Here is a 23,101-nt window from a genome sequence, read left to right as displayed (position 1 = left end):
TTTTGCTTTCGGTGTTTTGTTCCACTCTGAAACTAATGTTGTATTTATACTTCAAAATTATAATGAATAATGATGAGTGAATGTTTTGTATAATTGTGTCAGTTATTTTCCCACATTCTTTCTATGATTACATTTAGTTTCGTATCTAAGGCTAGCTCCGCATATTTTCTCGTGTGTTGATTGGTCAAAATGTTTATCCTAATATTCAGAAGGAAATTCAAACGAAGTTAAACTTCAGCTGAGGTAAGAGGGCTCAGTAGACATCTACAAATATTTCTCTTTATAATCGAAAAGCATATCTTTTTCGAAACCATTTTTGGATTGTAGTTAAATATTGTTTTTTTTTTATTATTATAATAGAACCTTTGTCTTTAGAATGCGTTGAGATTGTGTATTTCTGAAAGAGCAGTGTACAGTAGTATACATTCCCGCCAGTCAAATGCCAGTGAGCATGATTGTTTGTTTCTTTATCAGAAATAATGGTTGTACGTTAACAGAATTCAGATATGATATATCCTCTTTCATCTATATCGTTTCGAAGGATCCACTGTGCAGCGAACACAGACGGAGTAGGCATACTCCGCACGGGAAAATAACATTAATTCACAGGGGTTCGTTACAAATGTCTCAAATACACATGTAATTATGTATAAGAATATGCTATACTAATATGGTTCACAGCACACATAAACATACACAAGGTGTCTTCAAACATATATTCAGCATGCTTGCCAACTTCCATGGGGGGGGGTTCTGTTTAAAATATATATAAAAGGTGTGTATATTCCTCCTCGACTATATATATATATAGAATGACATCTTTTCAGTTATTCTTTCATATGAAATCTTAGAATACAGGAATGTTTTGACTGAGTAGAAATATCCAAATTTTAGGGTCCAAAATTGGTTGTCCTCCAAAGTAGGAGAGTTATCAAATTTGAATAAGCAACAAACAGTATACATAAATATTTCTGTAGTTCAACTTCAGTGCTGGAAGCCTTATAAAATATAAAAGCAACTTTTTTGAAGTGCTACAACATCTTAACCAACAGGCCAATGTGGTCATTTTATGCAAGTTTAACGTTGGTGTAAAATAGGCCAACTGCATATGGAAAATTGGTTTAAACCCATATTACTTTTTTTAATTTTGTAGGTTTTTGGTGGCATCCTGATTGACAGACTGACAAAAGTCTCAGGATGAACAGAGGACCAACATCGTTCATCCATACTATTGGGTTGGATTCCTATCGGTCCATCAACCAATATATGCAGACAATTGAGGAGCAACAGGCACAGTTCCATCAATGGCTAGAAGACATTGTGACAGACTGCAAAGCAGCTTTTGAAAAGTAATACATTTTTAACCATGATTTTTAGGACTTGGATATATGAGTCCTAGATTCATGCTTTTTCCTTTGAGACTCCTAAAATTTTTGAGAACCAAGTTAATCTCTTAGTAATGGAATTCATCAAAATTTTGAAAAAGATGTTCAGGTTTTACCTGCATTTTTTTTTCCAGATCACTGCTTTTATTACTAAATTAAATGACAGGGGATTGAATTTTTATCAATAAGATTGGTATAGATAGTATCTTAAGTCAGGATATATAGCATATTTTTATTAACTCCAACGTGTACAATGAGCAATGGAAGGAAACAATTTTTATCAAATAGTTTTGCAAGCAGCATTTATTTTCCATACGACAGGTAAAAATAAATGCATAGCCAACAAAATTCATTGAATACTTCGAGAAATGTCACAGCTATTCGTTTAAACACACATTCTGCCAAATGGCTACCATGCTACACACACCATCATTACACTTTTCTTTGCATTGAATGACATGTCTTACAGCCATTTTTGTCAGGACATAATTTTGCGTTATCCACATTGAACAGTAAAAGAAATATGAAAATTTGCAAAAATATACTGCACAAGTATAGCTGTAAGCAGTTTTTATTGTCCAATTTAAAAAAATATTCATTTCAAGGTTGAGCATTCGATAAAAGAATATTTATAATGAAATGGATACCGTTACTCAAATATTTGACATTTTTTACATCTCGGCCTCATTATGATAATCTGTGTGATTCAGCATGACGTTTCATTGTTGTCATTTTATTGTGGCGTCATGTTGAAGTTGATTCAATTTAGTATTTTTAAATCTATCTCTATAGAAGAAAAAACTTGACATTCAGGCTAAGTTTATAGGGTAAAATTATCTAATAACTATTTATTATTATAATGGGTATTAATGTTTATTATTTGTGACTCTTGTGCATTTCATTTTTGATGTACATGGGAAACACTTTATGATGTATTTTGAACACTTTCAGACCGGATATTAGGTTATTGCCAAAGACACCTTCAGCTAAGAGGGGCAAGAAGAAAACCAAAAAACGTGACAGCAGTGATGTTTTTGAACCACCAACAAAAAAATGGTATGTTAACAAGGACATTTTTTTCGGAAAAATCCCTAATCCTGAATTAATGATTTTCTGCAGAAAAAATCAACTGATACAAATTGACTTTATTAGCCCACCATCATCAGCTGATGGGCATTTCAAATATGGTTTCATCTGTCTTCCATCATCTGACACTCATTCAGTTTTTCATCCTCTATATTCAGGTGAAAGGCTCACTTTCACTCTCTGCACCCCTGGAATATGTCATAGCTAAAAGGAAGGCACACGGCCAGCTATTTGATTGGTGTTGGGTAAAAAAAAACCTGACCAATCACTAGGCTGATACGTTATATACTTGTCCTTTGAAGATTACAGAGGAGCGACGCCTGACTTCAAAGCCAATAAGTTTTACCATTATGTTACCGCGAGATTCTATTGATGTACATCAAAGGACCAAACTAATTTCTCATTTCAACCACGAGGCGGTTCACACTGAGCCTTCGGTTTTGCTATGACATATTCCAGGGGTGCAGAGAGCGAAAGTGAGCGTAACCCCTGGATATTGAGGATGAGTGGTGTTATGCCAAGATCTCTCTGGAACACCCAGTTTTCGTTAGTAATTATGTAATTTACATTCCACATCTTGATTGACTCAATGACAAAGAAAGCCATTTTAAAGTTATCAAAGTTAAATAATTAACAGGTTATGTTTTTTTTTATTTGTTTAGGCTTGAATATATATAAATGCATGTGGTATATTTTGATACAATCTTACTTTTGTATTTCAGTTTAAGAGACAACAATGATATAGATGTAGAACTTGAAGTGGATCAGCAAAGAAGGCAGGCAAGGCCACGTCGAGCAGCCTCCAGAACCGTGTCAAACTCTTCAGTTAAAACTGCCAAGACAAGGCAAAAGAAACAGATTTCTGAAGATGGCCCCCAGCTATCTATTATTAAAGTTATAGAAAAAGAGAACTCATCACATGTGTTCAGTGTCAGCACACCAGAAAATGATAGGCTCCATGTTACGAAAGCAACTCCCAATACAATGCCTGCTGAAAGGTCACCCCTTCGAAAACATGCTGTGTCAGGTCCGTGCATGAAGAAGGCAGGGCCAGGTCATGTAAAGGAGAAAGTGCACGTGTTTGAGGACTTGATCGAGGTAAGCAGTCCTACGACACCAAAAAACAACAGCTGCACGACAACCCCACGAAACAACAGCTGCACGACACCTGTCACTCAAACAAAGCCACGCATGGCTACCACATCTGATATTGACAACGAGACAGAACCTGTACCAGAAACTCCAGAACAGAGTAACAGCCCTTCAGTGACCCCTGCCACTGTCAAAGGGCCAGGAAAACATCTAGCAACATCTGCGGAAGAAACACCAACACATATAAGTCAAACAACTTCAAATATTGCGGAAACACCTAATACCACGCTCACTGATTCTGCTCATATTGGATCAGAAGAAAGACGACTAAGTTCACGTAGGTCATCCGGCAGAAGGTCACGGAGGTCATCCAAGGCCAGCTTGAGGAAATCTTTGAAAATGTTGGCCTCTCAAAGTAAACTGGAAGTGACAAAGCTGAGGAGCCAATTGCAGATTCCTGCGATGGTGTCTACTGCATCCTTTAACCAAGATTCCCCAAGTACCGATGGGTTCCTTAACGGAACACCGGTAAGTTGGAACAGCTGTGTAGTAAGATTTGAAACTTAAGTAGGCAAAAAATATTACTGCAAAAGTGGTTCTCTTAGCTTCATTCTTTTTAATGAATCAAGTGGTGATTAAGCCAAAAAAAGATGTGTTTCAGGTATCCCGACCTACCCTAGATTTTACTGTCGACCCTAGATATTTTATCTCCTACTTGTATCTTGGATTAAATTGTTAGCCAGGCAAAGCTCATAGCCACTCATTGAAATGTACTTTCTTCCTTTTCTGGGAATCTGACCTTACTCTTGACAAATTAATAGCCATTGTAATGGATGGAAATGCATTGTAAAATTTGAAATGGAATAGAATGTATAAAAATTAACAATGAACATTATTTGCCTACAAACGTACCCAATTTTTTTCAGTCATGTTACCTGAATCATACATATTTTGTTTTGGCCTTATGATAAAATCTATTTATTTTGGGTTTGCACAAATGATTAATGATTTTTGTTACTTTTGTTCTTTGTACAAATCTATATAACTTTAATTTTATAGAACAATTCTAAGTTGTAAAAACAATATCATCATACATATTGTTTTTTAGCTCACCTGGCCCGAAGGGCCAAGTGAGCTTATCCCATGGTGCATCGTCCGTCGTCCGTCAACTTTTTCCTTTAAAATGCTACTTGTCCTGAATGGTTCAGAGGATTTTGACCAAATTTGGTCAGGAGCATCATTGGCCAAAGGGTTCTCAGTTTTGTATAAACGGAGGGTATAACCCCCCTGGGGGGCAGAGGGGCGGGGCCAAATAGGGGGAAAATAGGTAAATCTTTAAAAATCTTCTTCTTCTCAACCAATAGAAGGATTTTGACCAAATTTGTCCTAGAGCATCTTTGGACAAAGGAGACTCAAGTTTGTATAAACGGAGGGTGTGGCCTCTTTGGGGGCAGAGGGGCGGGGCCAAATAGGGGAAGTAGAGGATTTTTTCTCTCCTACTATACAAGTGAAGGGATTTAAACCAAATGCAGTCTGAAGCTTGGTCAGGAGCATCATTGGCCAAAGGGTTCTCAGTTTTGTATAAACGGACGGTATAGCCCCCCCTCGGGGCAGAGGGGCGGGGCTAAATAAGGGGAAAAAAGGTAAATCTTTAAAAATGTTCTTCTTCTCAACCAATTGAAGGATTTTGACCAAATTTGTCCTAGAGCATCTTTGGACAAAGAAGACTCAAGTTTGTATAAACGGAGGGTGTGGCCCCTCTGGGGGCGGAGGGGCGGGGCCCAATAGGGGAAATAGAGGATTTTTTTTCTCCTGCTATACAAGTGAAGGGATTTTAACCAAATGCAGTCTGAAGCATGATTAGGGACAAAAGAATCAATTTTGTATAAACTGAGGTGTGTGGGCCTCCTTCTAAGGGCAGATGGGTGGGGCCCATTAGGGGAAATAGAGGAAAACATCAAATATCCTTCTCCTTTTGTACCGATGAAGGGATTTTGACCAAATTTGGTCTGGAGCATCATTGGCCAAAGGGTTCTCAGTTTTGTATGAACGGAGGGTATGGTCCCCCTGGGGGCAGAGGGACGGGGCCAAATAGGGGAAAATAGGTAAATCTTTAAAAATCTTCTCCTCAACCAATTGAAGGATTTTGACCAAATTTGTCCTAGAGCATCTTTGGACAAAGGAGACTCAAGTTTGTATAAACGGAGGGTGTGGGCCTTCTGGCGGCATAGGAGCGGGGCCCAATAGGGGAAATAGAGGATTTTTTTTCTCCTACTATACAAGTGAAGGGATTTAAACCAAATGCAGTCTGAAGCATGCTTAGGGAGAAAAGAATCAATTTTGTTTAAACTGAGGTGTGTGGATTCCCCTTCTTTGGGGCAGATTAGTGGGGCCCATTAGGGGAAATAGAGGAAAACATTAAAGATCCTTCTCCTTCTGTACCGTTGAAGGGATTTTAACCTAACCAAACTTGTTTTAGAGAATCTTTGGGCAAAGGGAATTGAATATTTATAAATGGAAGATGCAACTTTGTTACTTGTACTCCTTTGATAAACCTGAATGGTACTCAGCAGGTTTTAAATTGAAAAATAAAATACCAGGTGAGCTATTAAGGCCCCTGGGCCTCTTGTTCTCACTTATGAAGGACATTTTAAACAAATCTACTTTATGAATGGAAAAAAAAATCTGCATTGCAATTTGTGAATTTTATTAACAGTTAGAAAGGTTGTGTATCGTAGGTACTATATGAAAGATTTATTTATTTGTTATCAAAGTTTAAAGCTTTCTTTTTCTTACAAACCTTTAAGACCACTGAAAGGAAAATCGTCCACACGAAACTGAAATTGAAGAAAAAAGAGGTGAGTGCTTTTCATTTATTTATAAGAAAAGCAAGGAGAAAAAAACGTTTAATTAACCGTTCTCTAAAGTAGGATAAAGGGGCTCTCCGCTAGCAAACCCAGGGAACCCTTTATTCACTACTTCTGTCGATGGTTGGGTTTTAAATTATCATTTGAATTCTATGATTGTTACCCTTCTACAAAACCTGGGAGAAATAGATGCTTTAATGCAGTGTTCATACAGGCGTTGAAAAGGCGGAAAATGAAGGGTTAATCAGACATTGAAAAGGGGGGGGAAAACGAAGGGTTAGAGGCCCTAAAAGCCCCCTAAATTTAACAGAAATGTCTTGAAAGGTTCAAAATTAGCCTTGAATCTAACTAAATGATCATTTATCTATTACTGTATATTAAATTCAGTGTTATTTTTCATATATAAAAATGAATTCAAGAAAATTTCAAAAATATGCTTCTCATGATTGAATCCTAAAATGATTGTTTACAATTTAGACTTAATTCACTACTGTTTATGGGTAGTTTCCCCTACAGAAGAAAATTTCCCCTGTTCTTTGAAATTCCCCCTTTGTGCTTCAAAATTCCCCTATTTCAACAAGAAAATAGTGTTTTTTTCTTTAAAATATTTCCCCTATACATGTTTTTTTTAAAGTTCAACTGTTACATAATACTGCATATACATTTTCTTCACATAATTTGAACAAAAATATAACTGCGTACATGAAATATGAATTTGGTTGCATAAAAATATATTATTTTGCAAACTTGCAATTGTAACCTGGAAACTAGAACGTTTCAAAATTGAATTATACTGCACACATGTTTGTTGGACAAAACATTTATCTTTTACCTTCATGACGCTAGAGCCTTGTATCAAAATTTTAATTCCCTCCCAAATCTGAAAAAGGGTAGATTCCCCTAAAACCCTAGATTTCATAAGGTATTGAAGTGTCAAATATAATACATCCAGACTCCCAGCAGATTATTATCAGGTGAGTAAAACCGACAAAATAGGTCCCTTCTTTGTAGAACTATCCCCTTCATATACTCAAAATAAAAACCATTTTATTTTTATTTTTGTTAATGCGACTCCCTTCATGAAAAGTTTTGATCACAAATAATTCACTACCCTCCAATGTCAGTCACATTACCTGAAAAGATGGAAAAAAAAGAATTCTGCAGGTGTCCATTTAACGTTTCTTTCTTTCTTGAAGATTGCAGTCGAGTCTCCAGCTATTGCCGATCAACAAATATCAAAGGCAACCAGTCATTCAGAAAACAATGGAAATGTCCGTGCTTTTAATCAGCAGCATTGTGAACAATCAGACAAAGTGCTTAATACACCAAAAGCTAAATGGGATGTAGATGAATCCTTTGACGAGATGGAGGTACGATCCCTTCAGATAGTTTATGTTGAAGATTCTGATATCGAACTCATTTCAGATATTGAGGATAATAAAAAGAACAATGAAGATAGTGATGTGTGTGAGAAAAATAAGAACTCTAATGCGAAGTTTGGTAGATCAACATTCAATACGAGAGATATTTGTAAGGTGGAAAGTGAAATTCCTCGTGAAATGAAAGAGTCACCTTCTAGCGAAGAAGTATCGTCAAAAAGCATGAACTTAGATGTGAAGCCAGTGCGTGCTAGTACACGAACCAAGCAACGTAAGAACACTGCTACATCATCAGTATCTTCCAATGACGATTCCAGTCTCGACAGAGATTCTGGGCTGGGAAAAGAAACGGATGTCACGAGGAGTACACGATCAAAGATACGTAAACCAAAAACCACTACAAGTTCGGTGGATGAAAGTGATGCCGATGATGAGAGAATGGGGAATGAAGACGTTGTGCCAGTGCGGCAGAGTACACGAACTAAGCAACGGAAGCAAACAACTTCAACAGCCTCAACAACATCAGATTTAGGGGACAGTACCTCTGAGCCACCCATCAGGACCAGTTCTCGTACGAAGCAGAGGAAAAACACTGCAGCCTCATCTGTGTCTTCGGTTGATGACGAGGTGATGGAGGTGGACGGGGACAGTCAGATCCGTCAGAGTACACGCTCAAAGGCACGCAAACCCAGAGTTGCACCTGTGTCTGTCAGTAGTGACGAGGGTGACGACCCGTTCCTGATGCCTGGAGCGCCTCCGATGCGCTCCACAAGGTCTGTATGTCTCCTGTCTCCTGAAATTTGGTTTTAAATAACAGAACTGGCTGCTGCACATCCCTTATTTTCAGAATAGTGACTTTTTTCAATGCATTTGATCACTATTGAATCTGGGAAGTAAAATTTTAGTAGGGAGACTTCGAATCTGGGGCCAGTAGGATATCTGTTTGGGCTTGTGAAATTGTTCAATATTGACTTTGAAAATGTAGGCCAAGTTTGTTAAAATATTTGCAAAATCTGCCAGCAAACTAAGTGTTCCTGATATATTTATAATTACAAAATACATTTATCTGAATTATTGTTTCAGCATGGTCTAGTTATCATGGATTCAAAGTGAATAAAATTTCCCGATATACATTTCAGGACGAAGACAAGGAAGCGCCAGCTGGATGAGGACAACAGTGCGGACGAGTCCATATCGAAGAAATCCTGTACAGAGTACTCCTTATCACAGGTAAAGCCATCTTCAAAATCTGAGTGATCTGCTCACGACAAACATGGCCTTGTTTCTAACCCCTTTGAATATCTCATGACAAATTGAAACCTCATGGTTAGTTACCGGCTCTTGATATAAAAATATGAACTGATGACTCATTTGACTTATACTTGCACTATGAAGATTACAGAGGAACAACATCAAATCGAAGCTGGCTAATTTTACCGTTATTTTTTTCGTACTCTTCCTTTTATCTTGTGTCAAAGAGATCACCAGTATGCTGGATTTTGTAATAGATGCCAGACTCATGAACTGATATTTTCTGTAAAGGGGTGCAAACAGGGAATTCGATTTTGTCGTTGCATATTCCAAGGTCGTATACGTAGAGAAAATGGGTATATCCAGAGCAGAACCTTGGTTTTCAAAGATGAGATACAGCACACAATAACCAAATTACAAACAAACTTTATTTGCTATATCTCTTTATCTTTGTGTGATTTAAAGCTGGTCCACACTTTTCTATGTAACTTGGAAGTATTCTGTGAGACTGGAAACGAATGCATTATCAGGAACCCACATAAGAGATGTGGGTGCCTATATTGGTATTTTTTATTACTGTTAGTATTCACAGTGTCGGTCTGTCTGTCCCTCCTCACTTTTAATGTTTCCAGAGATTATCTTCAGAAATTTGATATGGTGATACACATGGCTGCAGTTGTATAACAAGGGTTAAACAAATTCTAAGGTCAAGGTCACCATTACTAAAAATAGACTGGGAGGTATATATAAATATGGCGCTTATCTCAGAATTCAAAAGTTTTATCTTTTGAAATTTGACACAGTGATATGTAGACATTCTATAGGGGTTTAATAAGTTTTTTAAGGTCAAGGTCAATGTTACTGTTACTAAAAATAGATCAGGGGGAGGAGGGGTGTATGGTCAGGCACATGGTGGGGCCCTTGCTGACCTAGGCCTGTTTATGTTCTAGTTGCCTTAAGAGAATCATTGAAATACCAAATCATATTATTTCGTACAAATTATAAATGGTTTGGCCGATGTCTAATGTGTCAAAAAAATTATTCCTTTCAGTTTAGATTTTGGTTGTTATAAATAATTAGATTGAAATTAAATATTTCTTTTTTGGCGATGTAAAAAAAAGAACTAAAGAGAAATAAAATGTTATTAAATGTTATCTGTGTGCTTCAGTTCTAATATTCCTTCGAATCATGATGTACAAACCATGGTCTGTCAAAGATTGTATTCAAGATGTTGTTCAATTAGATATGACCAGGAATGAAACAAGTACGTGACAACAATTGGTGTGCTTATTTTTAAATATATTTTTTGCTTTTGTAGGTGGAAGATTCATTTGAGCAACTGGAGAGGTTATGTAATAGCAGTGCCGGTAATCATACAATTATATACTTTACATGACGATCTTTAAAGTAAAATAAAAAGTACTATCACATCAAAATATATGGTGACAATTGTCTTCAAAGTGAAAAATTGTTTTTAAATCATTCTTGACAGAAGTTTTTCAATTATTCATTCTGTACATGTTAAAAAGCTGTGCACTTTTCAACTTTCAGATTTTTCAAAGATCAAAGAAGGCTCACCAAGGTAAGAAAAGGCAAATTAAAAAAAGTGCCATTTTTGGCTATGTAAAGTGTTCCACGTTGATTTTGGATTTCAGAGTACATGTATATGTATTCTGAACACCAGGTAGCTCCAATTATAGAGGACAATCCTTGAAAATGGAGGGAAGAACCAACTCTTTTTGAGTTTAAAATTGCCTGCTTTGGACCCAACTTTTCCAAAGAAATACAGCTAAAACAGTACCATGTTAATTTATTTTTGTTTTGAGAGAAAAACAAATCTGCAGGATTTTAATATAATCGGGCTGCAGCATGCTATTTATCAAGTGTATGATATTTTTAGCACACTATTAGGAGATTACAAGTAAATTTTAAATATTAAATAATTGCAAGGATAGCTTTGGGAGTATCTCAATCTGTTGAGCTATTTGATGAAACATATTTTATGTCTGTTTTGTAGTGACACTGGATCAGCAGGGAAAACACCATTATGTGTAAGTACTAGATATGGTAGGGGTACAGAATTTCTTTTTTCAAGTACTAGCCTGCAGGAAAACCTTGAAATATTCTAACAGCTTAACATTTATTTTCATAGTTATTTCGAAAATACAATCCAAAAGTGTCAGGCTTGTGCAATGTTACACCCCTGCATTGTTAGATTTCTTTCTCTCCCACATGAAGTTGAAGAATATCAATTGTATACATACAAAAATTGAATTATTTCAAACTAAAGGAATGAGGGGGTTGTTTTAAACATTGGGAGGAAATAATTTACAAATACACCAACATACCCCTCTAGTACACATGCATACAGTGCACACTTTGTAAACAATTCCCTAAAATGATTATAGCCGTTAATAAAATGCTTAACCCAATAAAAGTTAAACTGAGGTGGAAAATTTCCAGGTACACAGGATATTCACTTTTCCCATACTTTAGTAAGTGACCTTGACCTTCACCTCTAGGTCAAAGGTGAAATAAGTACAGAGCATATATGCATACAGCTTATGAGGTGAGACATGTTTTTTGTTCATAAAAACCCATTGGTGCTTATCTAAATGATTTTTCTTCTCTTTCAGCTTTCCAAAAAACCTGCATCATTCGTAAACAATTTGTCAAAGGTGATTCCTCCTTCTGCCTTTACAACTGGCATAGCCAAGTCCTTCATCAAACAGAAGATGTCGCCAGCCAAACTTACAGTAAAGGTATCTTATTTTACTGATAAATCATATAGAGGAAAACCTTGCTGAATACACAAATATTTAACGGAGAAACTTCTGTACAGGAAGGTTCATCCTCGATATCCAGGGTTTACGCTCACTTTCGCTCTCTACACCCCTGGAATATGTCATAGCAAAATTGAAGGCTCGGTGTGCGCCACCTTGTTGATGAGACAAGGAGACTCATTCGATCCTTTGATATACATCAAAAGAATCTCGCGATCACGTAACGGTAAAAGTTGACAGGCTTTGAAGTCGGTCATCTCTCCTCTGTAATCTTCAAAGGACAGGTATCAGCCTAGTGATTGGTCAATAAAAAAAATCCTGAGACCAATCAAACAGCTATCTTCATGCCTTCAATTTTGCTAAGACATGTTCTAGGGGTGTAGAGAGCTAAAGTGAACGTAACCCCTGGATAACGAGGATGAGGAAGGTTTTGCTATGATCAAGAAAAAAAGCAATTTCAAATTTTTCAAAAAAATCAAGAAAAAGAATAGTAATAACAGTGAGGCTGTTGTTGCATCACCCATATGATAATATTCTGATATAAAGTCTGATTTGAAATGCCTTTAAGGACATACACAATTGTGTAAATGTTACTATGCTGTAAGATCTGACTCGGTACTGCTTCCAGGAACAGCAGGAGCTGCGTAAGAAAGAGCTGACTGAAAAGCAGAAGAAAGATGAACAGAGACTGCAACAGAGAGATGCCTTACTGAAAATCAGGATTGAGGAACAGCGCAAGTATGATCACCCGTCTTCATTAAGTGTGGTCTAGAGTTGGTCAAAATACCAATGGTAGCAAAATCTGTCAGGTCTTCTCTAGATCCTGGGACATTTACATAGCGAAACCTTCACTTTACCAATATTTCCATTCAGGAATTATAAAAGTTCAACATCAAAATGAGGGTCAAATTCATGGACCGCGAAGTCTATGAAAAACTATACGGAAAGTTACTCTCAGCCAGAAAAACTTCTTTTGGTTGCTTCATCTACATAGAACTGAGAATACTCCCAAGTTAAAAATGAACTCTTGAGTGAAACTGTTTTATGTTATTCAAAGAAATGCATTGGTACCCTTTACCGAACGGGTATAATAACGATTTTTGCATCATTTTTCTTCTTCTGTAACTGTTATACCCTTTGAGCAACATGATTTCAAGATACTAGCTCACTCTAAAATTATGCTTGAACTAACATAGGAGAAGGTTGCAGCCTAGATAAACTGTAAAAAGGCATACTTTAGCTGTAATCATGGAAGTACCAGGTTTATATTACACCTTACACCGGTAGGTGTGTGTTATATAGACCACCGGTTTACCTATGTACGTCAACCTCGGTCTTCATCTTCTTGTTGGTGCTATACACTGCATGGAGTTTCCCCATATTGATGAAAGAATAGTTTTATCAGTGGCTGCGTCAGCTGAAGGACAAGTTACAGACGTCGCCATTAGGCCTAGGGCTGTCTAGCCCTCACGAACATTCCGGTGAATCTACAGCTTTTAACTGAAACGCTGAACTTCTCGGTGATAATTAGTTACATGTGATCTCATAGCCTGGCTCTTTGAGGTTGATAGATATTTAGTTGACTTCAATAATATTTTAAAAAATGTTTCTCACAGAATTACTAAATTTTGCTGGTTTTTTTTACTGATTCTGTTTAGCCAAGATATTCAAAAACGTATTTGATTCAAGAGTGCCTTGAATCTCTTGCTGTTAATGCAGGACCCTTGAAAAGGATCTTGAACTCTCTGCCTGCTGCGTAGTATAATTATCCCCCCCTATACTGAGCCATCAAATTCCAAACTCTTTTGTCTTGACGGAAATTAATTAATTATAGTTAATTCTTGTGGCTCAGAAAGTGGTAAAATTCCAAGTGTGAAACAGTTATGAACTTAAGGTTGTCCTACAACATCAATTTTCAGTGTTTTTGTTTATTATACGCCCGTCGGAGACGGGGACGTATTATGTTATCACGTGAGCGGGCAGTCATGCGAACGATGTCCGCTCGATATCTCAAGTAATTATTAACGGATTAAATTCAAACTTCCCAAGGTTAATTACCATGAAACCTCAGACAAGTTCGATAACCGCCATTATCAACCATAATTTGTGGAGTTATGCCCCTTTACATGCCGAAACAGTGTCCGCTCGATATCTCGAGTATTTATTAACGGATTAACTTCAAACTTCACAACAAAGTTAATTACCATGAAACCTCGGACAAGTTCGATAACCGCCATTATCCGACCATAATTTGTGGAGTTATGCCCCTTTATGGATTTGCCGAAACAGTGGCCGCTCGATATCTCGAGTATTTATTAACAGATTAACTTCAAACTTCACAACAAGGTTAATTACCATGAAAGCTCGAACAAGTTCGATAACTGCCATTATCCGACCATAATTGGTGGAGTTATGCCCCTTTACTTGCCGAAACAGTGTCCGCTCGATATCTCGAGTAATTATTAACGGATTAACTTCAAATTTCACAACAAGGTTAATTACCATGAAACCTCAGACAAGTTCGATAACCGCCATTATCCGACTATAATTTGTGGAGTTATGCCCCTTTATGGACTTGCCGAAACAGTGTCCGCTCGATATCTCGAGTAATTATTAACGGATTAACTTCAAACTTCACAACAAGGTTAATTACCTTGAAAGCTCGGACAAGCTCGATAACCGCCATTATCCGACCATAATTAGTGGAGTTATTTCCCTTGGTTTCATTAATGCGATGCATGCGTTCCATGATGTTGTATTGCACTCATTGATCTACCAGTTATGTTGAATGATTTCTCTTTTAATATCAATTACTCACAAATACTTCATATATTTCAATCATACAAACAACTGCTCATTCAATGTGTGACGGGCGTATTATATACCACTCGCGGTAACCTTGTTCAGTTTCAAATTTTTGTTATTGAAGTATTTTGAATGCTCCTTCATGGATGGTAATACTTTAAACATTGAACATATAATGACTGGAAATTTGTATAAATATGCTTTTTAAACAATTGGGAAGATAAAGACTGAAATTGGGAAAATGCAGGGTCATTTTTCGATTGGAAATGGGTCCCTGTACCGAACCCTATGAACACCTGGCAAAAATGAATTGTCCGTTATTTTATGATTAACCTCAAAAAAGTATTATTGTTGTTCTGGTATCCTGTGGTCAACAGTAATAAGTAGGGGGGAAAATCATACAAAAATATATTGTCGCTAGGGATTATCAGTCAAAGTGTTAGAATATAGATGTTGTAAGGATATAGGGATTGTGATTAGTGCTGAAAAAAACAAAATTTGTCTATGCAAGATTTATTATGCTATATTTGAACATTAAAATCAGGATCAAGAAAAATCGTAGTGATGTCTTTAGAGAGTTGTCAAAGTTCTTTGTTTACATGATTGAAACTTCTTTAGGAAACGAGAAGAAAGGATGAAAAAGGCAGCCGACCAGAGACAGCTGTTACAGGAACACGACAAAGACCTGAAGAACAAAATCCAGAGACAACGAGTGGAAAAGTTACAGCAGACAGAAAACATGAGAGAGGAGAAATTGAAGGAGGAGCGAGAGAAACAAAAAATAAGGTATGTATATAGTATTCCTCTTAATTTAAGAACTCACTGGTGATAGGGCCTACCAATACAGTTTCTTCCGGTAAATGTCTTGTTTTCTTTTTAAAAAGTAACTGAACCAAGTCCTGCCTAGTTTATATTCAACATGGCAGCAGAACACTTCAGTTTCTAGCGAGAGTGTAGCTTTAAAAGTTTGTCCAACCTCAGGTCACCGCAGGCTTTATGACAGATTATACTGTATAGAATGTTAAAGCCGACTTCCAGCTGGTGTATTTTATTTGTGCCGTTGTTGATGGGACTTTTATTCTATCATATCCTAAAGAATGAAAAAAATGCAGGAAGCTGAAGAGAGGAGAAAACAGGATGAAGAAGAGAGACTTAGGAAACTGAAGGAACAGGTACACACAATTTTTTTTTATCATTTTCAATTTTCTCTTGATGATAAAAGCTTCCCCTTATTACCTTTAAAATTAAAAAAATCAGTGTTGATCCTAAAAGATCTCTTCCTGAATGCAGTGTTCCATTTATCTGCAGATTATGAGTTTTTCGATATGACTCCTTGAGTATTTTGGAGTTCATTTATTTTTTATTGCGTGCTTTTCAGGACTTTATATGAAATGACTCGATATACGAAAAAGGTCACTAAGAAGCACTATGCAGGTTTATAATTTCTCTGTCTGCATCACACAATACTGATCCCACATTTCCTTACCGTAAAAACAAAATTCTTGCTGCAGAGCTAATGATTTAATTGAAACGTGCGACACAGATGAACTGAATGGTGGGCAACAGTGCAACATAAGTTTGTTATTCCGTTTATACCGTTTATATTGAAAAACAAAAATAACGCTTGATACTTTGCCCTACAATTCAAAAATTCACAAGGTTATTGCAAGGCCAGGTCAATAACTAGAACAACACCTGAGGAACACCCGACGTCAGGCCCGGTGTCCCACACAAAGTGAAATATGAAACAATGCCATCATATCGGATTCTTCAAGAACTATTTTCTAAATGCGCATTCATACAATCCTAGCAGTAGTGCTCAGACTATGAATTCCTACATTACAATAACTGCAGCTGTTATTCATACATTGCAAATAACATTAACAACTGCAGTTATACTGTCATAAATGTTTGGTTTGGTTTGGTTTGTTTGTGTTTTACGTCCTATTAACAGCTATGGTCATTTAAGGACGTGCCAGGTTTTGGTGGTGGAGGAAAGCCAGAGTTCCTGGAGAAATACCACCGACCTACGGCTAGCAGAATGTCAGACACCTTAACCACTTGGCCACCGCGGCCCCAATTGTAATAAATAAATGAACATTATCATAGAAGAGATATAGAAGGGTATTGCCACACTATATAAATGTATGAAATTTGAAACAAGATATCATTTCTAATCTATTCGCATAAAGGAGGAAGAAGAAAAGAGGATCCTAGATCTGCAGGCGAAGAAAAGGGAACAAGAACAGAAGGAAAGGCAGAGAGTGATTTTAGAGGAGCGGCGCCGTCAGGAGGAGAGGGCCACCCAGTTGGAGCGTGAACGTCAGGCAGAACAGGAACGGCTCAAACAAACATTAGAGGAGGAGCGACAGAAGGAAGCAGAGAGACAGCGACAGAAAGAACAGAGGTAGAGTTCCTATACAGTTATATATATAAATACTAGGAGTGAGCAACACAACAAATGGTCACTGATTCATCAGAACAGTTGAACCTGTCAAAACTCGACAATACTCGGAACAATGGTTATATTCAGAATAGACAAGTGTTATCTAACATAGCTTAATATTTGACATGAAAATGATTTTGGGCTTGGTCAGGTATAAATGTAGGCTTCCAGATAATAAACCTTTCTATAGTTTTGTTTATAATAGACAGGTTTTGGATTACATGGCTAATTTGACATTTGTTCAGAATAGAAAGGTTTTGCATTACATGGCTAATTTGACATTTGTTCAGAAAAGACAGGTTTTGGATCACCTGGCTAATTTGACATTTGTTCAGAAAAGACAGGTTTTGCATTACATGGCTATTTTGACATTTGTTCAGAATAGACAGGTTTTGCATTACATGGCTAATTTGACATTTGTTCAGAAAAGACAGGTTTTGGATCACCTGGCTAATTTGACATTTGTTCAGAATAGACAGGTTTTGGATTACATGGCTAATTTGACATTTGTTCAGAAAAGACAGGTTTTGGATTACATGGCTTATTTGACATTTGTTCCGAAAAGACAGGTTTTGAATGGCTTTTATAACATGAAAATGTATGAGTGAGTACTACAGAATGCTTTCTTGTGTTACAGGGAAAAGGCTGTCGCAATGGCTCAGGCAGAGAAAGAGAAACTGGAACTTGAGAAAAGGAAAGAACGTGAACTTCTGTTGAAAAAGAATCTGGAAAAAAAGAAGGAAATGGTATGATCTTTAATACTTGAGAGACACTTTTTTCAACCTGTTTATCAGGAAACTGTTGCTAAATGAAATATGAGCTTTTCAGTTGTAAAATTTACGTTCATTCATTTCTTTATTAAAGCATTCATGTGTGTTGTAAACTGTATACTAATGTTTTCCTAGTCTTTTCCTGGTGATTGTCTATGGGACTACTGTTACATTTAAACACTCTTTAAAAAGAATAGTTCCTTCTTCAGTAGTAGAATCTAAATATTTTGATAAAGCTGTAAACTACATATACATTATAGTACAGACACTCTAGCTAATAACACTTTGTTTAAAAAAAATGGGTGGGTCCTTTCTGTTTATTGAAATACTTCAGATTATCAGAGACTTTTAAGAAAGTCTTGCAACAAATATAAAAGTTGCCTATTAAATGTTATCAGATCTGTTTGAGCTTGTACATTTAAAATGCTTCTCATCGCTCAGGCCAAGATACAACAGGAGAAGTGGGACAAACAGAAGGAGGAGCAGAAGAGGCAGGCTGCTGAGCTTCAGAACCTGATCGCTAAACATAATGCTAGCGTTACAGGGCCAGCCCAGATCAAGATAAACACTCTACCTAAACCTAACTTCAACACAACTCATAACATGACACAGTCAACCAATTCAGACTCGTAAGTACAGTAATTTACCCAAATTTTAATCACATAGTAAAATGCCAGTTTGTTTAGATATGATATTCAATGGGTTTTTTTGCCTAGTTTTACAGCCAAATACAGGCTACCTCCTCGGTTTTAAAATGCTGTATTTTCCAAGAATGAAGAAAAAATCAGGTAAATTCCCCCATTTTAATGAAAATATCGCTATATTTTCCCAATTCAATACCGTTTAGGTTTGAGATGACCCCCACCAGTACACCTGTCCCTTCGTTGTTGTTTAGGTATGAGATGACCCCTCCATTAATACACCAGTCCCTCCATTATTGTTTAGGTATGAGATGACCCCCCAACCCCCACCCCCCACTAGTACACCTGCCCTCCATTGTTGTTTAGTATCCGAAGTATATATGTCTTTTCATTGTTTTTTTAGGTATGAGATGACACCTGTAAGAAAACCGTCTTGGAACAGTGAAAATTATGACATTACTGACATGAAATCTGACGACTCCACTGACGACGACGAAAGACCCAGAAGGAAGATACCTGCCTGGGCTCTAGGTTTGTATATGTCTAACACTGGATTAATCAGCACAAGTATACTCTTCATGAAACTTGAAGCATGCCTGTATCACCTACTGAAGGTGTCCTGTAATTATGTCAGTTTGAATCAAGGTCAAATCTTGTCCTTGCCATAACTTTTAAACTGTTACATGTACCATTTTTATCCCCTCCACCCCACCCCACCCAAAAAAATGCGGATCACACACGGTGTCTGTCCATATGTCCGTAATGCAGTCTAAATGGTAACTTGAGCATGAATGATCATGCAAAAATCAAAGTACTAGGGGTGTTCAGGGACGTTTCTGGCCTCATCCGGGAGTAAGATTTAGTTGTTATATTCGTAATCTGGAATGAATGAAGTATGCAATTATCAAATTTTGAATTCATTCGACAACTGGTTTAGGAGATATGGCATTACAAAAAGAGAGACATAAACCCGCATTTTCATAATATAATTCTCAAATATCGTCTGTTGTGCATTATTTTGTTGAAATTGGCCATTTTGAAGGAAATTAACTAAGCACTCTTCAACTTTTGAAAGCCTCTGCATACACCAAACAAATGATTATCTGACATGCTTAAACATTGTCATACTAGTGTTCATTGTCATACCAGTGTCCATTGTCATACCAGTGTTCATTGTTATACCAGTGTTCATTGTCATACCAGTGTTCATTCGTAGAAAGGAATTTTTGTTTGTCACATGCGGAGGCTTTCATTTCTGCATGTTAACTGTCCAAAAACACCATATTTTGGCTATTTCTGCAAAGCAACACAGTTTTGTTGCTGTGGTAGGGCATCTACGCATGCACATTGAAAAAATCTACACCAAGAAAGATAGCCCAATATGATGTTTATACATGTAGCAGAAATTGGTAAATGAATTTAAATTAAAATTTTTGAATTGACCCATAATGCTCCAAATCCTTTGTTGTATGGATTCCTCAAGTGAATGTAAGGTCCAGAGGTCAAGGTCACCATTGCTAGCAATAGAATTTCGCTTGGTTTTGGCTTATCCAGATGATAACTTGAGAAAAAAACGATCATACAAAATTCACACTTAGTGTGTGGGTTGCCCTAGAAAAAGTAAAAAAAAAACTCTTGTTTTTTTATGTGGTCTGTAAGAGGTTACAGTCACTGTTGTTAATAATGAAAAAATAGAATTTTGTTTCTTTGTGTTTATCCTGATTATAACTTAAAAATGTAACCCAATACAAAGTTCAAACTTGGTGTATTAGATGCCCGAGTGATTGCAAATTAACTTATCGATTTAGGGCTGAGAAGTGAGAAGTAAAGGTCACCTTTGCTGAACTCATTCACCCCTTAAATTCTATAATGAACCATTCCAACCTTTGAACTGGAAGAGTTAAAATGTGTCTTCAGGGGTGAAGGAGTTATAATCGAATTTTGCTTCTCCGACTGTTAACTTGAAACCTTATTGTCATTGGTGTATCGATAGCCTGGCAGATCCACTCCACTGGTCTTTACTGTAACTTGTAAATGGAGATTTGATTTTTTTCGAGGAGATATGCTGCCCCTGGCGGTGCTCTTTTATTTATTAAACCTGAAGTATACCTGCATCAGCCAATGAAGTTGAGCTGTACTTGATGACCTTCACCTCAAAGTCAAAAGTCAGATAATTGCCAAATTTCTAATCTTGTTGGGGGTGCGACTTTTAAGCCATAGAACAATTTTTTTCTGAAGCTTGAACAAAACCCTATCAGCCACAGAGAGCATGCAGTGTGCTGTATTTAGGTTACTACAACATGGTGATATATATCCAGGTCAAAGGTCAAATAATTGCAAAGAAAATACTGTAGGCATATTTTCTGATTTCGTTGTTTGTATTGCAGGTCCCAATCTGAAGGCCTCTCTTATCAACCAGCACTACCATCCACCACAGCTGGAGGAACTGTTCGGCCCCATTGACCCTCCAGATCTCAACCAGTTCTTCAACAAGAAGAAGGCCCGCTTCAACAAGCGCACAAGCTCTGCCCACTGGGACTCGCCCATCATGAAGCCAGGAACAACCTTCCTGAATTAACTTGTGTATCTAAGAGATTACCAATGATTTTATGAAATTTCATGGAATGTTTTCTTGACATACGAGGCAGTATCTGCCAGTGACATTAACTCACTCACCCCAGAAATTTCATAATGAACTATTCCAACCTTTGAATTGGAAGAGTTCAAATGTGTCTTCAGGGGCGAAAGAGACTAAGAAACAAAGAATTTGATCTGTTTTGTCAAGTGATACAGTGAAGACACTGCACTGCACTTTCTGAGATTTTAAGGACAATATTAAAAACATTCAACACCATCAATACCAGATCCATATATCTTAATAGTAAATGTATGATTCCATATTTATGATATTTTTCTCTCTGTTGAATAATGGTAATTATTGTGTTGATGATTCTTTTCAAGAATTGTAAATGTTTGAATCCTGTTAACAAGCTAAACATCGCTTTGTTTAGTTATAACCTGTGTCAATTCATTCTGCTTAAAAAAAAAAAAATGAAACACCTTTCTAATAATCTGATTGCCTATTCTGGACAGCTTACAATAGAGGTCAGGGCCAGGGGTTATAAAATGATCCGAAAATGACAGCAATATTCTTTGTAGTTCAGTATTTAAGTTATAACATTTCTCTGATAAAATAATGTATGTATTGATGTAATGTTGTTTTAATGCAGATGGGTGCATTTCTAATGAAAGTAGATTTTGGTGCAAACATTTTGTGTGTGCTATTTACAGTAATGCGAGGCCAGATGGGAAGATGAAAATGTGAATGAAAGCTGCGAGATGCGAAAGTAGATCAATTGTGCCAAATGGCTCGTAAAATAAGCACAGAAAAAGAGGGATTGGAAGATAAATTATTATCCCAAAAAAATATGTAAGTCTTATGATGACGGTTTTAATATGTTTGTCTTGAATTTCATCTTGTAATGAGCCAGATTGCTATGTAGATACAGCTACAAGTCCTTTGTTTGGGTCGGACATTGGTTCAGATATCCATGGTAATATTTAGGGATTTGTATTTCTAGGTGGTGATCATTTGTATAATATTAATGTTTGTTTTCTTGGAGGAAATTTGAATGTCTATGTAATCTATATTTCTGTTTAACATGTAAAAGTATATATTATATATATATATATATATATAAAGTTTCTTTTTAGAAAATTATTTTTGGAAGGGAGGGGAAGGGGGTTGAGAAAGTGTTAAAATAATTCTGTATAATTTTTTTTGGGGGGGGGGGGATGTCTTCCACATTTAAAAATATTGTTGTTGGGGGAGTTCATGTTAACTTCTGTTTCCTATATATAACAGTGTACACAAAAAAATTGTGTAGAGTTTTGGGGGCAGGGGAGCTGAACCCCCAACATGTAGAACTGTGGTTTGGGGGGGGGGGGCTTTTTATTCCGATATAAATGTTAAAATTTTACTAAATGCTTCTGGGCTGATACAGTGTAACTGCAAAATTCAATAAATGATCTGGGGATTAATATTTTGAGTTAGGTCTTAACAGTGAGAAGGTTTGGCTTCTGTCGGACAGCCTGTAGAGTAACTTGTGAGTGTTACGTTTTACTTCGGCTCTAACAACCACTTCTTACAGTGTGTGGAGCCAATACTATTGGTTTACAATGAATCCTTTTAGACATTGGGTGGGAGGGGGGAATACTGTCTCAAAACCATCATAATTAATAATTATTCTACGAGAAATTTTGTGATATTTTCCCCAGAGTTTTGTTGTTTTTGCCTCGTTTTATATCTACATTTTAGTCCAAAGCTGTAAGTGGCTTTGAACTTGTTCGAAACTGGCAAAATAGACATTTTTTCATTTGATTTTGAGCTATCCTTTCCATTCCTATTGTTTTCTTTCTGATCCTTTAGACCAGTGATTTTACTGATTGTCCATTTTTTGTTACAATATGTATTACAAATGTATCCGTTTCATGTAATATGTTTTTCATATCATCTGAAAGAGGTCTCTTATTATATTGGAGCCCTAACAAAGTCTTCACTAACAAACGAAAGACACGTCTGAATTTATTTCAATT

General features: G+C 36.7%; 1 protein-coding gene across 1 annotated transcript; it reads left to right on the top strand.

Moving 5' to 3' along the window:
• Positions 1-178: 178 nt before the first annotated feature.
• On the top strand, positions 179-22,195 carry LOC110447062 (inner centromere protein A-like). The gene is made up of 19 exons (XM_021492483.1): positions 179-243; positions 1,154-1,349; positions 2,337-2,441; positions 3,194-4,091; positions 6,371-6,421; positions 7,627-8,582; positions 8,949-9,039; positions 10,379-10,427; positions 10,612-10,642; positions 11,078-11,111; positions 11,697-11,822; positions 12,472-12,581; positions 15,267-15,434; positions 15,745-15,820; positions 16,841-17,055; positions 17,732-17,840; positions 18,306-18,493; positions 18,909-19,036; positions 20,893-22,195. Exons 2-19 carry the CDS (start codon positions 1,198-1,200, stop codon positions 21,081-21,083), a joined length of 3,678 nt encoding a protein of 1,225 aa, XP_021348158.1. The 5' UTR covers positions 179-243; positions 1,154-1,197; the 3' UTR covers positions 21,084-22,195.
• Positions 22,196-23,101: the final 906 nt, after the last annotated feature.

Source organism: Mizuhopecten yessoensis, unplaced genomic scaffold (genome assembly GCF_002113885.1).
Source record: "Mizuhopecten yessoensis strain PY_sf001 unplaced genomic scaffold, ASM211388v2 scaffold3139, whole genome shotgun sequence".
Taxonomy (NCBI): Eukaryota; Metazoa; Mollusca; class Bivalvia; order Pectinida; family Pectinidae; genus Mizuhopecten; species Mizuhopecten yessoensis.
This window is presented reverse-complemented; position numbering and strand designations above follow the sequence as displayed.

What these genes read in the sequence shown, in the direction of transcription:
- LOC110447062 (XM_021492483.1), top strand. Translation starts at nt 1,198, where the DNA reads ATGAACAGAGGACCAACATCGTTCATCCATACTATTGGGTTGGATTCC. An exon ending in CAGAGTACTCCTTATCACAG is followed by an intron (nt 9,040 to 10,378) that starts GTAAAGCCATCT and finishes TTGCTTTTGTAG; the next exon opens with GTGGAAGATTCATTTGAGCA. An exon ending in ATCAAAGAAGGCTCACCAAG is followed by an intron (nt 10,643 to 11,077) that starts GTAAGAAAAGGC and finishes TCTGTTTTGTAG; the next exon opens with TGACACTGGATCAGCAGGGA.